The 24,167-nt window shown below is 36.5% G+C and overlaps 1 protein-coding gene across 2 annotated transcripts in view; it reads right to left on the bottom strand.

Moving 5' to 3' along the window:
• Window positions 1–11,400: 11,400 nt before the first annotated feature.
• Window positions 11,401–24,167, bottom strand: part of LOC149798794 (uncharacterized) — a 35,360-nt gene continuing 22,593 nt past the window's right edge. For both annotated transcript variants that reach the window (XM_089957680.1, XM_089957681.1), the window contains exons 2-8: window positions 22,769–22,956; window positions 21,895–22,009; window positions 20,449–20,536; window positions 17,103–17,273; window positions 13,414–13,541; window positions 12,432–12,492; window positions 11,401–11,797 (exon numbers count right to left, since the gene is read on the bottom strand). In XM_089957680.1, the coding sequence (XP_089813806.1) occupies window positions 11,634–11,797; window positions 12,432–12,492; window positions 13,414–13,541; window positions 17,103–17,273; window positions 20,449–20,536; window positions 21,895–22,009; window positions 22,769–22,956 (915 nt within the window). In that variant the 3' untranslated portion in view covers window positions 11,401–11,633. The remainder of the gene's footprint in view (window positions 11,798–12,431; window positions 12,493–13,413; window positions 13,542–17,102; window positions 17,274–20,448; window positions 20,537–21,894; window positions 22,010–22,768; window positions 22,957–24,167) is intronic.

The following is a 24,167-nucleotide window of genomic DNA, read 5'->3' as shown; positions in this document are numbered from 1 at the left end:
GACTATTAGGGACACGGTTAAGCTTCGATTTCATAGTGGAACTGTCAATAATTGAAAATTTCCATAAACCGTTAGTCGCAACGTGGAAGGTCAAATTGACCCCAGATTTGGCGCCTATTATAAAAGGCGGTAAATACATTAATTCCTGATTCCTTACACTAACAAAAGGGGCGTGTTTCCCACACTAAGTTTCCTTGTTTTAAATATCGCCACATCGAAAAAATCTAATTAGTCTAAGCTTTGCTGCAAGAGTAAACGTACGTGGATGCCGAGAGGAATTTGAAGGATATTCTCTCTCGTGAAACACTTGTCCAAGGGACCAGAGGAATGAAAGTTCAACGATCACAATTTGGCTGTAGGAACGAGATAAACACAAGGTATCTGCATCAAAAATTTCCTGAAATTCGTTTATGCCAATATAATGTTTAGCTTGCATTATTTGATAATATGTGCATGAATTTAGTTTGTTTAAATTCGTAAAGCACTTCTCTTGATATGAGTATAACTGTGTTGAGTTTATATATATATATATATATGAATTCGTACAATAATCTTCTTATATATATGATTGTCGAATTGTTCGAATTTGTCGTCTTGTTTGTATAGGAATTGGGTATTCTAAAAATTCATGTACAACCTTTATTGATATGAGTTACGGGATTCCGTTTGAATCCACCGATCTTAAACGATTTCACGTGTGATAAAGACTTGAATATTTGTATTCGCTGAAATAGCGTAATTACGACCTGTAATAAATTTTATTCATTCATTTGTGTAATTGAGAGGAGAGTGGAAACGTTATAGCTATTAGGAAAAACATTAATTTTATGAAACTAGGATTGTTTGGTCTGCCATGTATCACCCGACTAAATAGCCTTTGGTATCTGTTGAATGCCGATAGTAAGATCTGATAACGAGAAGGGGAGGAATGATATATTCCCAGTAAGACAGCCGACAGAAAATTTAGGTCGCTTTCTGTTTATTTTAAAAGGGGAAAATAGCTCTTCCGACGTATCTTCAGATGTACCTACGCACTGACGCAATCAATTAGCTGCGTATCTACATGCTTCCATAACCACCTACCCACACAAAGAAAGAGGACCGAAGGAAGGTGAAACAGTAGGAAGGTTGGAGAGAGGAAAGAAAAAGGAAGGAAAGAAAGGGCGAAAGGACAGAGAACGGCTACAGTGAAATTTAGAGGGAAACAGAGTGTGAAGTGTCGAATTTTGAAGTACAGAAAATTTAAAGTTGAATGCATTGAGAAATTAAAGTTTTCGCAGTTAAGCCAGGAAAGTCTTTGTGAAAGGTCACTTCGAACTTTCGTCGTTAGTCTTTCCCCCCCCCCCCCCCGTTAGAGTAAACTTCAAAGGAACAATATTTCCGACCCAGTGAAATTGACCGGGCTATCTTAAAACGGTCTTTGGAAGTAAACATTTGAGCTACCGACCCTAACTGCTTGGTAGGAACGTATGTCCACTTATCATATTTTCAAAGGGAAAATTGTCATGCACTGTCGTACACAGATTTTGGGCTGTCTAAATCTGATGAAAGACATTTTTGGGGGGGGGGGGGGGGAGATCAGGGACCCTTGCCTACGATTGGGTGGAATAAATTAGGGCGTACACTTTAGAGCAATCTGACTTTAAAGTGACGACCCTAGTGTAAATTCTTTAGTCTGGGAATTTCCTAGAAGAGGAAACTTTGTCTTGACTCCGTGGAAGTCTAAGATTAGCGCTTTCCTCGTGAAACAAGAAAGGGACCAGTGGTCGTCGTGTAAAAGGAAAAGGCGTGTTTAGTGCTAGGACGCGCAAGTCCTGAGGAAATACAGCGATGAGAAACAGCTTTCAGAGAGAAGGACGATACAGTCCGAATACAGGAGTACGGGAAAAAAAGAGAAAGAAGGACGAGGTCAGAGTAAAAGGACCAGGAAGTCCATGAAAGGGCAGAATCTAGAATCTTGGAAGGATGAACTAGGAGACGTTGAGATACGGTCAAAGTGAATGAAGGTGATGCAGTCAATCGTGGATATTGCGCTCTTTCACCTCTCGTTATGATGATGTAGTAATTCCAAATTGGTCACACCTGTTAAATTCTACTTATATAACCTAACTTGAATTTAAATTACCGTTTTAGTTTGTCCTGATTAAATTTGTTATTTTCTTGTCAAAGAGGGCTCGTTATTGTTTATTTCTGACCAGCATTCTCGCTCAGTTCTCTGTTGAAATTCCATTCTTCTTTCACTCCCGCCAGGCTATAATATCGAGGGAGGTCATCCTCTGGATAACGCAGCCAAACCCAATTAACCACGCCTCTTTCTAAGAGGGCGACGTTACACAGAGCTAAGCAGGTTATGCAACTGTACAAGGCAACGACTTCGATTATTCACTCTATCGTATGACTAATTCTATCAGTAAAACAGATCGGCTATTTTTATAAATATATTTGTGTTTTGAAATTCGGTGTAAGATTTATTCCAAAGAAGTGTATCTTCCTAATTTATTGTATTATCTCCAGTGTTTATGTAATTGATTACATTTTGATTCCTTTTTCTTACGGGGGCTCGTGTCATCTGCTCAGATCTCTATTTATTCCACCTATAAGTTTACTCGATCCGGCAATAACACCGAAGGCGATCATCTCCTAGATAACGAGAACCGAATAAAGCGGACACCTTGAAAGAAGGTATAATCTGCCAATCAGCCCACACCCCTTGCAAGTGAGGGTCGTACCTTTACATGTATATGCGAAATAGAAGTTGTTTTATTTCACGCGAGGCGTTCCTCTGCCAAAAATAATGCCAGAATGTGGAGCACTCAGCCATTAATTTTGTACCTCCTAAGTTCTGCGCTGAATCCTAGATAAGGTGGTGCTAGGTTTCCCATATTACGCCGATTTTGTCAACATTGTAAAATACTGAATATTCATATCATATGCAATATCCATAGGAGTGTCTGACTCAAAAATCTAATCTTCAGGTTGCAGGTTTCAAATTCAACTCAGATGCATACGGAATGATTATTTTTCTCAAACTCAAAAACGATGAATGAGCGCCGAAATAAAAATGGTGCGTGATGACCTCCGAACACAGATCTATCAGCGTTCAAAGCAGTGATTAGACCGCCATTTTCGCACCAGTCTGAAATGTGTGCTGCTGACAGCGTGGCGCAATGATACCAATGTGAACAAGTAAAAATTAATTCCACCGTTATCCTTAAGTTTAATTGTGAAAATTAATTAGGTAGTCCTCAGTTCAACTTTAATCTAGAAATAATTTATCCTGCATTATTAATATTGAGACAAAAATATTTTATAAAAAAATAACACTTAAAACAACGGTTTGTGTATTCGACTCGAACCACAGAAGCTACATAAATAAAAGCAAACAATCCTCTTTGCGGAACACTTAACTTCAACATCTTGTTTAAGCAGACTGAGTGTGTTTCAGCTAATTTTTCAAAGCTGAAAAATGCATAGGTTGTCATTTCTGGAGTTTACCCATCTTCGCTAGCCAAGGTTCTGATGTGATGACCCTATATACACCTTGGTGGATCGAACAGATATATTGGTGTTTTGTTCTAGCGACATCTATTGGATTCCTTGAGTTGCCTCTATTAGTTTACAATGCCAACAAAACAAAAGCGTGGTGCATTGTACATCAGCCGAAAATGGTGGGGGCAATTGACCTAGAAAGGATATTTTGTAAGTTTAACATCAAAAGTATGACTATGTAGCAGAGGTAAGCTATTATAGGTGTATTTAAGTGAAAGGTATTTGTACAAACACAGACCGGCACAGGAAAATTGCTTATTTATCAGTTCATTCAAGTTGTGGGCTCCGCTTGTCTCGAACATGTAAGAACAGTGTTCAAATTTGAACAGCTTCATTTTGAGTAGATGAGTTGGACTGCTGCCGCATCCAGTGAAATTCACAGACCCGAAGCACATAAATATCGACTCGATACGCCAAGGTGTAGATAGGATTATCCTATTGGAACCTTGGCTTGCGAAGATGGGGTTTTCCCTCACCAAACATTCTGTCCGCTATGCATCATAACCTATACTATGCGCCGAAAAATGGTGTTAAACCCACAAAAGTGAAACCAGCTAATGTTTATTTTGATTAATGTGAAACAATGCTCAAGTGATGAAAATCGTGGAATTTTTGTTTTTAATGTAATGAACAGTATATGCTCATTAGAAGTGCGTGTGATAAAGACAACCAGTCATGTGATCAAAGACAAGCAGTCATGTGAAGAAAGACAATCATGTGATCAAGTAGTCATGCGATGTTCTACGTTTGGAAAACACTATCAGTATCATACCCCTATAGGAATGCAAGATAACGATATTCACTGGTAAACAAATCAACATTAATACGACATCGTAGTAACTACAAATGTACTGAATGAAGGATGGGTAGCCAACATGGGGTGATATTGCCAGTTGGCTGTACTTGACTGCCTGGAAGGGTAGCACACCATTCAACCACGCAGTATAATACGTAACGAAATTAATAATTTTATGGTAAATTGAGTCCTCGTCATTTATAGCAACTAACACAAACATAGCAACACAAAAAGAGACCTGCTCCATTCGAAATTGGGTAATATATTAGATGTTAATACGTTCAACTTTCAATTTAATTTTCGAAACTAATATTTCTTTAAGTTTTACATCTAAGATGCGTATGAATGATTCCGTAGAACTATAAAATCTGATATTTGTTATAGGCAATGCTATTACAATTAGTCCTATGTTGCAAGTTAACAATTCAAAATTTGATATCACTTATTTGAGAAATTTTCTGAAATAATTATTTTTTTTTTCTCCAAGAAATCCTATTCAGTGTTCCCATTCAGTTGTATATCACTCACGTCGAACCTTTAATGATGTCGTTCCCAGTGAGCATGCAGACTTCAATATCTATCCCTGAATGCAATTTCTGAAGCATGTTTCCAAAGTCTACAAACAATTCGGACGATATATATTTGGTTCCAGCACCTGAGTTAAAATCTCTATCTTCATTCTAAACTAATCAATAACATGTTTTTGCTGTTATTTAAGTTAAATGATAATTCAGCAGTTTACCAAGAAATTCTGCGCCCAAATCAGATTCTGTCAGTTATAAGTATCAACTCGCTTACATTAGTGTATACATGGAAGAAAAAGCAGACGAACTTCGGTGTTAATCGAATCGAGTGACGCGTATATAAATAGGTCACTAATAGCTATCCCAGGTAACGACCTTGGTCATTTGCGAACTGAATTTTGACACCGAATATATATTTACCTGTATATTGACTAAGTCGTAAATTGTGCATCTCTTGACAGGCCACATACAAACTGATGATCATGATGACGATTATATATATATATATATATATATATATATATATATATATATATATATATATATATATATATATATAACGGTGTAGATAGATGAGAATTAATTACTATGTCGTCATGCGAGTGTGTCTGCTACACACGAGTTCATATAACACCGACTAAGTTGCATCATTTTTTGGTGATGTATGCTTAGTCCTGATGGAATATGGGCTGGTGTGTGCTGGCAAGGCGATGGGTGCCGTTTACCCGCAGACCTAGGTCACATGAAGTATCTCAGAAGGATCACATGGCGTATCTCAAAAGGATCAAAGGACTAATGACACATATATAGATATGACCTCTCAAACAGAGTGTATTTTTTCGAAGAATTAAAAAAAAAAATATCTGTGTTTACATATTTTGTTTCAAATTAACGTTTTTCATTCTGTTGCGTAATTTCTTGACGACATCGTTCATTGCTAAGGATGTGTCACCAGTGTGAAGGTCTTAACAATGCCAATGTCACCCGTCTCGTCCCAATGATCAGAGTACCGTGAAGTTCTGTAATATTCTTATGAAACTCTACTGATATTGACGTTGTTTTCTCGTACATTGTATGTATACATATTTAAATGATAAGTAGTAAGCACTTTTAAATTGACAGACCCATACGATCAACTTAACAATGTAAAACCACGATGCCCCGAATTCACATATTTCATCAGTAAATTAATACAATCTAAACTTTTTTGCATGAAATTATTATTTTGCTTGGATCGGCATATGCAGAGGAATGTGTGTTATTTGTGCCTTCTCTGGTTTTCTCTCCGTTTCTACTAACATGCAAACTGCCTATGACGTTATGGACGGATTGAAAAGCATTACTAAAATACTGAAATACATGTAATGGTGACCTAGTTTTTTTTACTGAGGGCGTAAAATATATAACTAACAGTTACAGTACTATCACAGTTAGATGATGTTACTGATGTAATATTCCCTATTTGAAGACAACCAGAGGTTGATTACTTGAATGGTGTTTGGTTATCTACAATGCCAGATTATATCACGATAGTAACTTCCTCTTAGGGGCCGTCCATTTAGTACGTACGCATGGGGGGGGGGGTAATCCAAATGCATACGCTTGCGTATGGGGGGGGGGGTCGTCTGATAATGTACGTACGCATGGGAAACGGGGGGTGAGGGGTGGGACCTCGATAATAATTTGTCTAATACGTAACCTGTTCGACTGGGTTCAGTCGGAGTTTGAATTTTAGCGGACGCTAGACAAACTTTTTAAAGTTACGCAGCTTATTTCTTTAATGCAACCAGACATTCAACGTCGGTGGACTATCTGTTTTATTAAACACGTTAATAGTATTAATCCTTAATCGTTTCTGCGAGGGTTAAATATAGGCCGTTCTAAAGAAGGGGGGTGGGGTGCGTCAAGCGTATGTACGCAGGTGGGTGGTGGTGTAAAAAAGTACGCATGTGCACAGGGAGGGGGAGGGGTCATGCTTTGCCAGACTTTTGCGTATGTACTAAATGGATGGCCACTTACTAACTTATTCTAACTTACTGCATACAGGGGAAGTCAGCATTTTTGCTCTTCATACACATCTCCTGGCATTTATAGTTTGCAGAGAGCGTGATCTGGCTTTATAAATAGTTGACTATCTTCCATTTTACAAAGTAGATGGACACCTAACTGGAACTATACACCGTGGCGGATGACTCCAACTTCTGCACTAGCAAGCATCGTTGTATATTTTATGGAAGTCTTAAGTAAAATGAGAATTCTTGCTGTGGCTAAAGAAGAAATTATCAGAGCTATCTGTACAAGGCTTTCTTACGACCTCTTTATTGCTGAGGGCCAGTGACGCAAGGCAATATTTTAGATCGGTTGGGCTAAGTTCAATGACTTTTTAAACATCTGTAGTACAGAAACAATTCAAGGCTCAGAAGTCGGATCTTGGTCCCAATTTGTGGTGTTTTTCTCCCATACAATGTGCAGACTTGGCCCTAATTTTCTACTTCCATGCATTGTGCAGATTTGAATCCACTTTGTATTGTTCAACTCCTACACATCGTGCAGACATGGACCCAATTTCGCAGTGTTTTACTCCCCACGCATTGTACTGGCTTGGCCCCAGTCTGTGGTGTTCTACTCCCATCCCTTGTGTAGACTTGGTACCAATTTGTAGCGTTCTTCTTCCATACGTTGTGTACACGCGTCCAAAGGCACAAGAACGACGGAGAACAGAATAATACATTGCACAGATAAATATTTTCGCACAGTTTAGCGTCTCGTCACACCAAGAAAAGAGCGCATGAAGGAAAAAAAAAATGAAAGCGAAATAGAAACAGTAAATAAAAATGGTTCCATGCTCTCTTAAAAATGGAGAGACACACAGTTCTGCTTATCTTCAAGGATATGAATGAAGGCCTGTAGACTTTGTTTGAAGAATTATCTTGAAAGAGCTTACTGCTTGTAAAGAACTTCCGTATAGAGCAATATTTTGATTGTGACTTGTGTTTTGTGGGAAAAGCACCATTTTTTCAGTATATGATAGACTGCACATGGTGACTAGAATAATTGGTGGAGGAAGAATTGGGAAAACCCTCGGGAAGAACCACCGACCCACTGGAAAAGGAAAAAGCTAACGCGTTCACTGCGAGGTTAGATACTGTATAACTATATGAGTAGTTTGAATAAAATACAGGAGTAGAATCCAGAATTATATCCACAGTGTTATCGTCGATGTATCAAGTGTATTAACTAATCAATCAGAAGTCGACATCCATTTATTTAATAAGGTAATTGGCTTGGCATTTGCTAATATAGGTCCTATAACTTTTATTGTACGCACAATCATTATACCGTACTTTATTTAAAGGGATATGTGTTTCACTTAATAGCAAACAATATATTTGCCCAGTTTTGTAAGCTTTGTTTCAAATGTGAAGGACATTTATTAAGGTTAAGAATTCTGGCATGGGACTGAGGATAAAAATCCGAGTAAACCGAGTGATTCAACCTATGGGAAACATAATTCTAACTCATAGGCTTAAAGTTCCACTCTACCTTTTTGTACCATGTTCAGGGAATTGATATGTTAAAATAACTTACTTTTCCTTATCCTGGGGTATAATTTATGGGTATACTTTGGGTTATATGGTATACAACTTGTTCATACTAGCTCAGCTTTATCGTTTTTACTTCCTTTACTTATTTATGTTCCTTATATTTTGTCATGAGTTTGTTGTTTTCTGTGGTTTGTTTGTTTTTGTTTTTAGCTTAAACTTCAATTTTAAGTCATATGTGAAGATTCAAGGGTCGCGGATTGATACCGGATTGATACCGGTCAAAACTAGCCTGGGTCGGCTGTTTTGGTTTGTCTATGTGAAAGGAATTTAGCTTCCATTTCCTTGGCATGATACAACCAACGACGTGTTGGAAGTTTTAGTCTGAATTAACCAAAAATAACTGAATTTATTTAATCTCGACGTAAACGCAAACTTTACACCCAAATGCAAACCCTCCAGAAGCCACCTTTATGGTATATACCCTCTAACTGACAGTTTATCTGTGCATTCAGTACCCCCACCCCCAAAATGTGGACCTAAAAGGCCATGGGCACTGCGTCTACTACTTGTATCTGCGATCGGTCCATGCGAGTCATCTTGACAGCAGTCCATTCTCGTTTAATCAACGTGACAGGACATGATTCAATTCTCCATATGCATTTTTGTTATTGGTTGGTTCAGATTTGAGTTGCCAAGGTATCCATACTTGTCCTATGATTTGTGTATATGTCTGGTCCCGGATATGGTGATATATTCTAGAATACCAATGTTCAGGTCATACAGTTTCTCCTAACAGGTAATACCGTTCGAGATAAAGGATACAATATCGAGTGCATGTTCATATCCAGTCGTCTAGACATTCAGTGATAAACTCAGCGTTTTTTCGAGTGTTGCATAATCTGACAGGCCGAAGAGCAATCAACGTACAGTGGTGACTGTTTAAGAAGAACTAAACGTTTACAGTGTGTGTGTGTGTGTGAGAGAGAGAGAGAGAGAGAGAAAGAGAGAGAGATTTGGATTTTAAACGTAGCTTTTACAATTGTAGCATATCGCCACGATGTCTGCAATGTCACAGCTTATAGTGATTTCTTGCACTGGGGCATCATGCTGTAGACATGTAGCATCATGTCCCACCCAGTCCCATTATTCTTACACCAGGCCAACCAGTCCTAACACTAACCTCTTAATGCTGAGCGGCAAGCGAGGCAGCTGTGAGTACGACTTTTATGTCTTTGTTATGACTCTGTCGGGGTTCGAACACACGATTTCTCACATTCGATTTGATGAAGTATGTAGCAGAGTACTAAGTTGAGCGAGTCTTTATTATATGCATTTGTTTGTTGCTGTGATATTTTGTAGTTTCTTTTCTTTTCGTTTTAAACAAAATGAAAACAAATTTTCATTAAGTCCTTGGAGTTTGCTGAACACTTATTTCACTAGGGGATGATTCATAAACGTTGGGGCGTTTGATGGAATTGATAATATCTATTCAAACGCCACAACGTTTATGAATCATCCCGTAGTGAAAGATACACACACACACACATATATATATAGTTCTTATACTCGATAAGGTTATTTACTTTTGTTCGCAACTCTAATAATTCCGTAAGATACTCTCTTATTCCCCCTCTCTCTGTTAAAAAGAAAATAGGGATGGTGGCATGAGATCTAGTAAAGTACCTGAAAATACGCAATACTTGCTTTCTTTAATTTTTCTCTCACTCAGATCGATTCCATACGATAATATGTATTTCCATATTCGATCAATCATGTTATAAACACATGGAGTACAATAACTCGAAATTCATTTCTAATCGATCGCAGGGAAATTTATTCATGCTTCAAAAAACCTTAAGAGCTTGAAGACTGCCAGTCCCATTGTCACGTACCTCTTTTCCGGAAACCAAACATTGAACTAGAATGATTAACACTAATATGAACGTTTTTACAATTAACATACGGAAAATTCACAAATCTCTCTCTCTGATCATGTGATGGTCAAATTAATTTTCATTCCTGCCATTCATCGCTGAGAGAAAGTCAGCTCGTTAACTTTTTGATATTTTACATATTTACAAATATGGCGAGCACAAAATACGTCTTGGATCATTCCTGTATTGGACATGGAGAAGTAAATGGCCTATAACAATAATTATGGTCATGAAAAATTAAAACCAGGCTCCTACCCACGTATCACTGAGATATTTCGCTTCTAAAATGTAACGAAAAATCCCTCTTGGCATCCATTTATTAATTGACGAAATTTAAAACTTCCACAGAGATTCCTAAAGTCTATATCCCTTCACCAAAATTTCCCTTTTCATAGTTTCTATATAAACATATCCCACTCAATACATTTTTCAGAACATACCATAACTTGCTTTTATCTTGGCCTGTGAAAGGAATAGCAGAACAACACGAATTCTGCAGAATGCTATGGCTCGCCTGCTCACTCAAGGCACAATTCAAAACTTTGCGAACTCGCTAAAGTAAGACAAGTACGTTGTTATGACCTACATTTCTTTGTAGTGTGTACCATCATCCACATATGTGTAGACCCATAATGGTTGTACATATTAATTGTGTAACGTACTGCGCTGAACACAGAACTGAACGTATTTGCTGAAGCATGAAAGTAGGCTATTGTGATCTATGTTTCAGCAGTGAACAAAACCCTTCAATATTAATGCAGCTATCAAGTTTTGTGAATGCATATTTAAGCTTCAGAGAAACTGAGATAAATATAAAACAATGTAATAGTGAAGCATGAAAACCAGGTAGCCCGTTTTGAAATGTATCATCCCGTATCAATACCCCACTGGTCTGGTTTTATCAATTTAAATGCAGGAAATATCAAAGAAACTGATCTAAATGGAAACATCTGATGTGACGCTGATGCCAACAATTGCAACAACACTGTTGAAAAGGCTACCCCTTTGTCTTGCTTATACCTTGCATTTGAGACAAAAAGAATAAAAGAGTCTGAAAAATGACTTCACATTTATTCAGAAAACAATAATTAAATAAATATTATAATTTGCACATATTTCGTTTTTAAGAATGTATAAGATGCACCATGGTGGCTTAGTGACTGACCACGTGTGTCATTAGACCAGTCATTTTACCCTCCTTGCCAGTTAAAAAGTTATCAACACCTGCAAGTATTGATGAGTATCTTTCTCCACAGTCTATTTATTTCTTTCCTGAATCCTCATTTTAATCGTCAACCTCAAGACTGGCGTATCCCGAAGATTGGGACGAGAAGGAACTATTCGGATTTGCGTTGGGATGAAATTTCAGGTTCATGGCCGGGAAAGCCTCAAATTTGAAGGGCTGTGACTTCAATGCTATGGTATCACCATTGTATCCAAGATACTTATCTGAAGAAAGAAAGACACAAATTGCAAAACCATATAGAAACAGAAGCTGTATAATTATTAATTTTATGCAAAAGCTTGCTACTTATTGAAAAGAAGAAGAAGCAATAAAAAGATGAGTGTGTGTGTGATTTGGATTTTGAACGTAGCTTTAACAATTTTTCAGTCATATTGCTACGATGTCTGCAATGTGGCAGTTTATAATCATGTCTAGCACTGGGGCATCATGCCACAGACATGCAGCATGATGTCCCACCCAGTCACATTATCCTGACACCGGGCCAACCAGTCCTAACACTAACCTCTTAATTCTGAGGCCCAAGTGAGGCAGCTGTTAATACCATTTTTTTTAAGTCTTTGGTATGACTAGGCCGGGGATCGAACCCACGACCTCCCGCATCCGAGGCGGATGCTCTAAGCACTAGGCCACCAGAGCGGTTATAGATGAGTGGGGAAAAAGAGAGAGAAGGAGGGATAGAAAAAATATGTGATAGGTAATGAGGATAATGACGTATAAAAGAAGGTGATAGGTGATGAGGGGGAGGTAAAAAAAAGTGATAGGTGAGAAGGAAGGAGAAGAAAAATCGTAGGTGATAGGTGAGAAGGAGCAGTGACATAAGGACAGATTTTCAAGTACCTTTGACCCTAAATGAAGTGAGACCACCTTCTTTGGAATACATAAATTCAAATGGTTGTTCCTGAAAAAGAAACATTATTGTCTGTGACACCATGCTTGTATGAATTTTTCCATAATGTTCATTACTGACTTTCATTAAATGACTCTTAGTAAAGAATTATCGAAAATACCGAAAACTGACATCGTTTATCAAAAATACCGAAAACTGACATCGTTTCGATTTCGTTTGTGTAGAGAAAGAAATGAGAAAAATAAATAAATGTCCATGCTTCTGCTGGTTGTGCTTCACTATAGAACTTGACTTTTTGATTCTGAAAAAAGGCATCCAATGCCCATTAAGATAAGATCAAAGGATGTTTTAACCCAACATAATCATCAAGGAAATAAGTATATCGCATTGCATCTACACTGTAATAATCTAAGTCATCAAATTATTATATCACTGCATCTACACTGTAATAATCGAAGTCATCAAATTATTATATCACTGCATCTACACTGTAATAATCTAAGTCATCAAATTATTATATCACTGCAGCTACACTGTAATAATCTAAGTCATCAAATTATTATATCAATGCAGCTACACTGTAATAATCAAAGTCACCATATAATTATATCACTGCATCTACACTATAATAATCTAAGTCATCAAATAATTATCTCATTGCATCAACACTGTAATAATCTAAGTCATCAAATAATTATATCACATTGCATCTTCATTGTAAAATTCTAAGTCATAAAATAAATATATCACACTGCATCTACATTGTAATAATATAAGTCAAACATGAAAATGAACATTAATTTATGTATACACTGTATTGAAAGAAACAAATACGGCCTTTGCTAAAGAATTTTACAACAAAATAAACAGGAGAATATCTTCTTTGGAAGAAAGTATGTTTAGTTTTAATTTAAAGTATGTGAATTTGCTTCGTCTTACAGGCCTTTAAGTCATCACAAAACATTTACTTACAGTCAGATTCACTTCTTGATCTTTTACAGAGACATATCCATTTTGATCGCTAAACAGGCTAGCAAGGAAGTATGTTTGTGGTGCACTTTGTGAGGAAACCACTATCCTCCAATTCAGAGTTATGTGGGCTGAAATAAAACGAACATATTATTTTCCACTGACAAAATGTCAACTATCATTTGCCATTGACAACAGATGAATTGTTAAGATATAATTTGCCACTGACAACAAATGAACTCACATATATCACATAATCTGCCACTGACAACATGTGAACTGTTATCGTATCATTTGTCACTGAAAAGACGTGAACTGTTAAGATATCACTTGCCAATGACAACACATGAACTGCTATATCATATAGTTTGCCATTGACAATACATGAACTATTATTATATCACTTGCCACTGACAACACATGAACTGTTATCTTATCATTTGCAACTGACAACACGTGAACTGTTATCTTATCATTTGCAAATGACATGTGAACTGTTATCATATAATTTGCCATTAACAACATGTGAACTGTTAAGATATCATTTGCCATTGACAATATGTGAACTGTTACCATATCATTTGCCACTGACAACACATAACTGTTAAAATATCATTTGCCATTGACAGCATGTAAACTTATCATTGACCACTGACAACACATGAACTGTTATATCATTTGCCACTGACAGCACATGAATTGTTACCATTTGCCACTGACAACACATGAACTGTTATATCATTACCATTGACAGCACATGAACTGTTATATCATTTGCCATTAACAGCACATGAACTGTTATATCATTTGCCACTGACAGCACATGAATTGTTATCATTTGCCACTGACAACACAAGAACTGTTATATCATTTGCCACTGACAGCACGTGAATTGTTATCATACTTTTACTAGTTTATCATTTGTATTTGCATAACCTCAAATCTCTTTGTAGTTTATCATTCGAATTTGTCAGACCTCAAATCTCTTTGTTGTTTATCATTCGAATTTGTCAGACCTCAAATCTCTTTGTAGTTTATCATTCGAATTTGTCAGACCTCAAATCTCTTTGTTGTTTATCATTCAAATTTGTCAGACCTCAAATCTCTTTGTAGTTTATCATTCGAATTTGTCAGACCTCAAATCTCTTTGTTGTTTATCATTCGAATTTGTCAGACCTCAAATCTCTTTGTAGTTTATCATTCGAATTTGTCAGACCTCAAATCTCTTTGTTGTTTATCATTCGAATTTGTCAGACCTCAAATCTCTTTGTTGTTTATCATTCGAATTTGTCAGACCTCAAATCTCTTTGTAGTTTATCATTCGAATTTGTCAGACCTCAAATCTCTTTGTAGTTTATCATTTGTATTTATGTCACCTCGAATATAATATCTAAAAGAATATAAAGTAATGAAGAGCAAATTTTTTTCAAATGTTGACAAATGGATTAAAATTGAAAGTATAATAAAATTAGTGTTTAATGATATAAATTCTCTAATAGGTCAATTTTCAAACATCCTCTGTGAAAAAATTCAAGACGTCCCTAGTTTGTTCCAGCCAAATCACAGTTCATCATCAATATCAGAAGTATTCTCTCAAATATAAAATTGATAAATTTGTTGAATCAGATGCTAATGAATTGTCTATAAAACATGTTGGGAATATGGTTTCATCAGAAACCTGTCATTTATGAGATGATCTTTACCATGCTTATAAGTAATTGATACAGAAAAAAAAAAGAGATTTATGCATTGTACAAATAAAAAACGAAAAATGTTTGGTCTGATGATGGTTCGCCAAATGTACTCAAGTCCTCGGCAGAGAAATGCAAGGACAATGTGAGTGCAGAGAATATAATTTTTCTTGAAAACAAAAACAAACATAAAGGGTCATTTTTCAATTTTAATTGATTATCATTTAAAATGTAATAATACACAATTATTTTTGTAAAAGTCTAATTTCACTCAATTAATTTTAATTTTATGAGTGAAATACCAAACAGGTCAAAATGTTATTCGAGCCACGTAACAGTGTGTATTCAGTGACCAAAAAGACATTGAATATGATGGGTTTGTCTTGTGGGATGGGTCTGTCTTGTGGGATGGAATTGTCTTTTGGGATTCTGAAGATATGGCAGAAGGTGTATTGTAATCTAATAAACCTTAGAACATATATTAAGTCAATTTAATTACATCAATGATAAATCACCTAAATAAAAACACACGTCAACTGGCACATTTTGAGCTTTGCATTAACTTTAGTTCATCTCAAGAACGAACAAAGGAAAAGTTGTTGTTGAAGAATGATATCAAAATTTGAACGTACACACTGATAATCATACATGCAGAGAATTGTACATGCAGAGAATCTTTGTTTAGCTATTAGGAAGAATATGCAGATTAACCTTCTAATGTTGGGACATGAGACAATCCTAAAGGACACAAGACTATCTTTATGGACATGAGACTATCTTAAGGGACATGAGAGAATCTTAAGGGACAAAAGACTATCTTAATGGACAAGAGACTATCTTAAGGGACATGAGACTATCTTATGGGACACAAGACTATCTTAAGGGACATGAGCCTATCTTAAGGGACACAAGTCTATCTTAAGGGACACGAGACAGTTGTAAGGGATGATGAGACTATCTTAAGGGACATGAAACTATCTTATGGGACACAAGACTATCTTAAGGGACACAAGATTATCTTAAGGGGCATTAGACTTTCTTAAGGGACAAGAGATTGTCTTAAGGGACATGAGACTATATTAAGGGACACAAGCCTATTGTAAGGGACACAAGAGTATCTTAAGGGACATGAGGATATCTTAAGGGACACAAGATTGTCTTAAGGGAAATGAGACTATCTTAAAAGACGCAAGACTATAGTAAGGGACACGAGATCATCTTAAGGACATGAGACTATCTTATGGGACATGAGACTATATTAAGGGATACGAGCCTGTCTTAAGGGATACCAGAATATCACAAGGGACACAAGACAATCTTAAGTGACAACAAAACTATCTTAAGGGACACAAGACTATCTTAAGAGACATGACAATATCTTAAGGAACATGAGACTATCTTAAGGAACATGAGACTATCTTAAGGGACATGAGACTATCTTAAGGGAAACAAGACTGTCTTAAGGGAAATGAGACTATCCTAAAAGACACAAGACTATCTTAAGGGACATGAGACTATCTTAAAGGACACAAGATTATCTTAAGGACACAAGACTATCTTAAGGACATGAGACTATCTTATTGGACACAAGACTATCTTAAGGGACACAAGATTATCTTAAGGAACATTAGACTGTCTTAAGGGACATGTGACTATCTTAAGGGACATGAGACTATCTTAAGGGACATGAGCCTGTCTCAAGGGACACCAGGATATATTAAGGGACATGAGACTATCTTAAGGGACAATATGTAAAGATCTCAATATCTGCATACTTCTCTAAAGCATTTTGATCTGGTTGCCACTTTGGTATGCAAGATATTTGTTTTGTTTTGTCTACTTCAAAACAATAGGGAAAACAATACTTACATTAGGGTCAGAATGTAAGATACATTTGTGAACGTAATACTACTAAGTTTCAAATGACTAAAATATCATGCGTTTAGTGTGGAGGAATCAGATTTAATTTGGTCCATCAAGTCCTACATTACAGTCACTTACCAATATTATCTGACTCGTCACCCTGAAGCAAGCACGTTCCAATTATGTGGTTATGGATGGACATATATTTTGAGCTGTCTTGTAGCTTTAGACACATAGTTGTCGTTCCACTAGGTGCACTTTCTAGAAGTTCTGTGTGGCACTCCTTCACAATCGTACTTGGCTCCCTGTCTGTATGAAAATATTACACTAAATAGATCATTTGTTTTCTTCATCTGATGAAAAATACAATGATGGTGAAATGCATGCCCAAGACATGATAAAGTGATGACAATATGGCCTATGGGTTGGGTTGTTTAGTCGACACAGTCAAAGTGTATGTAAATATTATGCCAACAGCCAAAATGTATCTAAATGCTATGCTAATACTGGAAAAATGTATCGAAATGCTATGCTAATGCAGGAAAAATTTATCTAAATGCTATGCAAATACAGGAGAAATGTATCTAAATGCTATGCCAAAACAACCAAAATGTATTTAACTGTTATGTCAACAAAGTCAAAGTGTATCTAAATGCTATGCAAACACAGTCAAAATGTATCTAAATGCTATGCCAACAGTGTCATAATGTATATAAATGCTATGCCAACAGTCAAAATGTATTTAACTGCTATGCCAACATAGTCAAAGTGTATCTAAATGCTATGCAAACACAAATTGTATCTAAATGCTATGCCAACAGTGTCATTATGTATATAAATTCTATGCCAACAGTCAATTTGTATTTAACTGCTATGCCAATACAGTCAAAGTGTATCTAAATGCTACGCAAATACAAAGTGTAACTAAATGCTATGCCAACAGTGTCATGTTTATAAATGCTATGCCAACATAGTCAAAATGTATTTAACTGCTATGCCAACATAGTCAAAGTGTATCTAACTGCTATGCCAACATAGTCAAAGTGTATCTAAATGCTACACAAATACAGTCAAAGTGTATCTAAATAGCATTTAGATGCATAGTCAAAATGTATCTAAATGCTATGCCAACAGTGTCATTATGTATATAAATGCTATGCCAACACAGTCAAAGTGTATCTAAATGCTATGCCAACATAGTCAAAGTGTATCTAAATGCTATGCCAACATAACCAAAGTGTATCTAAATGCTATGCAAATACAGTCAAAGTGTATCTAAATGCTATGCCAACATAGTCAAAGTGTATCTAAATGCTATGCAAATAGTCAAAATGTATCTAAATGCATAGTCAAAGTGTATCTAAATGCTATGCCAACACAGTCAAAGTGTATCTAAATGCTATGCCAACACAGACAAAGTGTATCTAAATGCTATGCCAACACTGTCATAATGTACATAAATTCCATGCTAACACAGCTAATGGGTATCTAAAGCTATGCCATCACAGGCAAAATGTATCTAAATGCCATGTCATGACAATAGTCCGAATGTATCTAAATGTCATAACAATAGTCCAAATGTATCAAAATGCCATGATGATAGTTCTAATGTATCTAAATGTCATGCTAACACAAAGTGTATCTTAAGGCTATCATATGCCAACTATGTGTGTGTGTGTGTGTGTGTGTGTATTTGGATATTTAACGTAGCGTTAACAATTGTGCAGTCTTATTGCTACAATGTCTGCAGTGTGACAGTTTTAGTGGTGTCTAACACTGGGGCATAATGCTGCAGACATGTGGCATAATGTCTGTCCTACCCAGTGACATTATCCTGACAGTAAGCCAACCAGTCCTAACACTAACCTCTTAATGCTGAGCACCTAGCGTGGCAGCCTATGCCAAAAGTCAAAATGTATCTAAATGCTATGAAACCAGTCAAAATATATCTAAATGCTGTGACAACACAGTAAAAATATACCTAATGCTATGACAACACAGACAAAATGTATCTCAATGCTATGACAACATTCACAATGTATCTCAATGCTATGACAACAGTCAAAAGGTATCTTAATGCTATGAAAACAGTAACAAAAAATACCTTAATGCTATGATAATACAGTCAAAATGTATCTTAATGCTATGAAAACATTCAAAATGTATCTAAATACAATGAAAACAGTTAAAATGTATCTTAATGCTATGCCAACACGGTCAAAATACATCTGAATGCTATGAAAACTTTAAACATTTATCTTAAAGCTATGAAAACATTAAAAATGTATCTTAATGCTATGAAAACAGTCAAAATGTATATTAATGCTATGAAAACAGTCAAAATGTATATTAATACTACGAAAACAGTCAAACTGTATATTAATGCTATGAAAACAGTCAAACTGTATATTAATGCTATGAAAACAGTCAAACTGTATATTAATGCTATGAAAACAGTCAAACTGTATATTAATGCTATGAAAACAGTCAAACTGAATATTAATGTTATGACAACATGATCAAAATGTATCTTAATGCTATGAAAATAGTCAAAATGTATCTTAATGCCATGAAAACAGTTAAAATGTATCTTAATGCCATGAAAACAGTCAAAATGTATCGTAATGCCATGAAAACAGTTAAAATGTATATTAATGCTATGCAAACACAGGCAAAAAAACTTTAAATTTCTCTTTGTGGACTCCTACATATATTTGACCTCTAAATACAACTGGCAGCCATTTCCCCATGAGAAACAACATTATTAAACAATATATGATGGTACCCAACTTTGACAACATCTGATTGTACCCAATATTGACAACATCTGACGGTATCCAGTATGGACAACATCTGATGGTATCTAATCACTGTCAAAGAAAGACAACCCCTGAGTATGAACGGTCCTGTTTCTCTACACTTTACTGATTTGTAAATAGGAAAGCTATTTTGATAGGTTTCAGAGGACCAGTTAGGCCAATAAAATGAACATGCTACAACAGGTCTGTATGTGTGTGAGTGTGTGATTTGGATTTTTAACGTAGCTTTAACAATTTTTCAGTCATATCGCTACGATGTCTGCAGTGTGGCAGTTTATAGTGATGTCTAGCACTGGGGCATCATGCCGTAGACATGTGGCATGATGTCCCACTCAGTGACATTATCCTGACACCAGGCCGATCAGTCCTAACACTAACCTCTTAATGCTGAGCCCCAAGCGAGGAAGCTGTTAGTATCATTTTTGTAAGTCTTTGGTATGACTCGGCCGGGGATCGAACCCACGACCTCCCGCATCCGACAGGACGAAAGCAACTTTAATCCAAATAAGTAAGATATATATATATATATATATATATATATCCTAAATTAAAGGAGAATACAAGTATGCAATATAAGCAATGTCGTTGGACGGTTCCTTTGTAAATGTTTAGTGGCACTCTTTTCTTAAAGAACACTAGTTCTTGAAATGACACACCGTGCTTACCATATTCCGGAACAAGTATGGCTTGGATTTGAATCCACTGATATTCTGTTTCCTTTTTATCATGTTTCTTTTGTATTCTTCGGATAATCTGAAACAATGGTAAAGGTAATTTTATTAGTTATCTGTCTTAAAAGAGAAAAAGACACGAGAATCAAAGATATTTTTGTTCTTCCTTTTATTTCATCGTTATCATAGTAGTGACAGTAATTTTCCTTGCTGTCTTTCTTATTTCTCTGTCATTAAAGGCAATCATATAAATTAGACATTCCATTTAAATGGGTTTTTAAAAAATGAACAAGGACATATGATATATGGTATTTAAAAGTTCTCTCTCTCTCTCTCTCTCTCTCTCTCTCTCTCTCTCTATGTGCAATTTTAAAATACGTTCTATTTTTAGCACCAAGAACAATACCGATTTTTCCTAGTGAAAAATATTTGTATGTCATCAAATTATGTTCTGTTTTTATTTACATTTGGTTGATAGTATAAAACTTAGCTTAGTTATACCAGAGAAGCAGTTTTGAAGATAAAAGAGGAAAAATATCATCTCTCTAGCTAAGCTTATTATCTGCTCTTGCCGCGCAAGAAGACCAAAACTGGCTATGAAAGCAAGACAACGAATCATGTGACAAGGACAAAGCAGTGGCGTAGTCTCACATATGAAAATGTAAGATAATTATTTACCTTATTCTTTATTGTTCTCTGAATAAAATATTTCTGAGTGTTTTATATACAGTCTCCCTCTCCCTTTGTTAAGGAAAGAGGACAGTGCAGTATTCCTGGACTTACACTGTTCTCATATACTGAATTCTTCCTGAACGGTAGCGTCCGCCTCGGATGCGGGAGGTCGCGGGTTCGAACCGCAGCCGAGTCATACCAAAGACTTATTTTTAAAAAATGGTACTAACAGCTGCCTCGTTAGGCGCTCAGCATTAAGAGGTTAGCGTTAGGACTGGTCGGGGTGATATCAGGATAATGTCACTTGGTGGGACATCATGCTACATGTCTGCGGCATGATGCCCCAATGCTAGACATCACTATAAACTGCCACACTGCAGACATCGTAGCAATATGACTGAAAAATTGTTAAAGCTACGTTAAAAATCCAAATCACACACACACACGAGCGCGTGCACGCGCACACACACACACAAACACACTTCCTGAACGGAAGTTTTTCTCTCACAGTGAAGCCTCGTGGTGGATGGTTTCACAGAGGCTGGACTCTTCCAAACAGACAGGGTTTCTCCTGCATGGAACAGGAAGTTTGTTTTCAAATTTCTTAAGGTTTCGGGAAGTGTTAAGACTACTATTTTAAAATCAGTCATATTTTCAATGTACATCTATCTGTATGAGTGTTGCTCAGAGGACATCCCTTGTCTGAATGTGGTTACAACGTAAAATTAATTAATCTCAACATTTTCGCAAACATCATACGATATTTACCAGCTTTAGTTGCGTGTGGGAATCCACGGGCAAAGCTTTGAACTTGGCAACCAGTTCATCGTGGGTCATGTTTGGGACAAATTCATCATTCAGAAGAACTAACTCGTCATATTCTCTGTGGGAGTGAAAAGAGTACATGTGAATCAAATCGAAGAGATTTAATCTTTCTTGCAATAACATATATCGTGGAAGTGTTATGGAATGTAGTTCAAGCTATACCAGGTTCAACGTAACAATGAATTTATATTGCTAAAATAACATAACGGTGTAAACTTTGCATGCCGTACTGTTGTGTGTGACATGGAAAAATCGCCTAGTGAAAGACTGTCTTTAACTCATGCTTATTTGATTAACAGTGTTGCCAGTGCAACAGTAAGAAATTAACTTTTGCTCATTTGACTCGTGGTGTTGACACTGAGGTGCATGACAATGCGATAAAAGAAATTAACTCTTGCTCATCTGACAAGTGGTGTTGACAATGAGATGCATAACAATGCGATAAAAGAAATTAACTCTTGCTCATTTGACTCGTGGTGTTGACACTGAGGTGCATGACAATGCGATAAAAGAAATTAACTCTTGCTCATTTGACTCGTGGTGCATAACACTGCAACAAGAATAAAATCATAAAACAATTTCAATGAACTGGTAATATATCAACTTATGATAGATTTACAATATTAGCACTGCAAAAGTGGTCGATACAGCGTGCCAGATGCCTGCCCACCGACCTAGCTACTTACCTACTGAACAATCTACATACCTACACAATACATACACACAGTTTGCTCCGTAGTTACTTACTTCAAATACGTACTTCGCATTCAACACAATTTGTTTAAATCTTGAAAGGCAACTTAGTTTTTTTGCATACCTAAGCGTCAGATGCTGTGCGACAGAGTTTTGTTCAATATTGGTAAAGAAATGAAGGAAATAGCTATCGTGGAACTGGTCCTTGTAAGGGTGACTCTCAATCTCGGCACCAAAATCGTCTCCCAAAACGTGGTCTTGCAGTGGATGTCCGATCTTGATCTGGGAGCGAAGGGGGTTGGTGCTGTGACCCTATATAATAAAATTATAATAGTAGTAACAAATAAATACAAACATAAAACGATTAAAGATGTATACCGTTCATGGGCATCCACAAAGGTGTGTGGGGTGGGTGTGTGGGTTGGTAAGGCAATATGTATCACCGTACATTTGGTGGGTTTTTTTTTTTTTTGTTGTTGCTGCCTACTCTCCACGGAAAGATTTCCGCGGACGCCCAGGAGAGAATTTTGGAATAAAATATAAACAAGAAGAATGGTCAGCCTATAATAGTATACATACATCCCGCATCTGTTTCATACCATCAACATGGCCATGATGAAAATGAGTCAATGCCAAAAACTTAACAAATAATTATAACTTACTTATAATAACTGCCAGACAACGTCGGGCGGGAAACGGAGTCATAAGTACGCAAGGAAAAAACAATGCTGAAATCATTATGACACTAAATACTTATACATTTTCTGGAATAAATTGCACATGGTCATTAAAGGAATGGATCTCCAGTAGTTCAAGCAAGAAAACAATAATCTTGGAAATATTGAAGCACGAATAGGTCTAAAACGACCATTCACCGTAATGAACGCTATGATGGCGTTGAACGTTCACCTGCCGTCATACGGTAAGCAATGTACATATGTATGCATGCAGTGTCTTCCATGTGACATTTCCGATGTGCTTTTCTTATCATTGCCGGAAAGGTCTGAGTGTTTACTGTTTGCTTTGTTCCCGTTCCCAATACAGCACTTCATTTGTTGACGTGTCGTTCAACAGCAAAAGTACAAACTAAGGAAATGCCCATCAATTTGAGAGGCATTTGACATTAACAGAATCAAAAACCTTTGAACCCTATAATGAAAGGAAATCCCGCTTAGTCTGAATCAGTACTGAGATTGTTAATATCTTTCACAAAATTTAAACATAACCCTTGACAAAACTGATTTTACTGTCATTGCCCTTGACACGGCCACTTTAATTCATTGTATGTGGTAGTAAGTGCAGGAAGATTTCTTGGATGGACCGGCATCAATCTGCCAGAAAAGTTTGACAGCTACGGTTAAAATGAATTCATTCTGCAATGGGTACATGATGTGACATACTGAAGTAAAGCATTTGGTTTACTCCAATAGCAATATCAAGAGATACTTGTTTAACCAAATTTTATTGGTTGCCCATTCAATTTTCCAATGTGCTATGTTTTTTTTTCTCCTTAATTTTGCACT

The sequence above is a fragment of the Sinohyriopsis cumingii genome, chromosome 5 (assembly GCF_028554795.1).
Source record: "Sinohyriopsis cumingii isolate HCF-2022 chromosome 5, ASM2855479v2, whole genome shotgun sequence".
Classification (NCBI taxonomy): domain Eukaryota; kingdom Metazoa; phylum Mollusca; class Bivalvia; order Unionida; family Unionidae; genus Sinohyriopsis; species Sinohyriopsis cumingii.
Note: the sequence above shows the minus strand (reverse complement) of the source record. Positions and strands in the feature narration are given on the sequence as shown.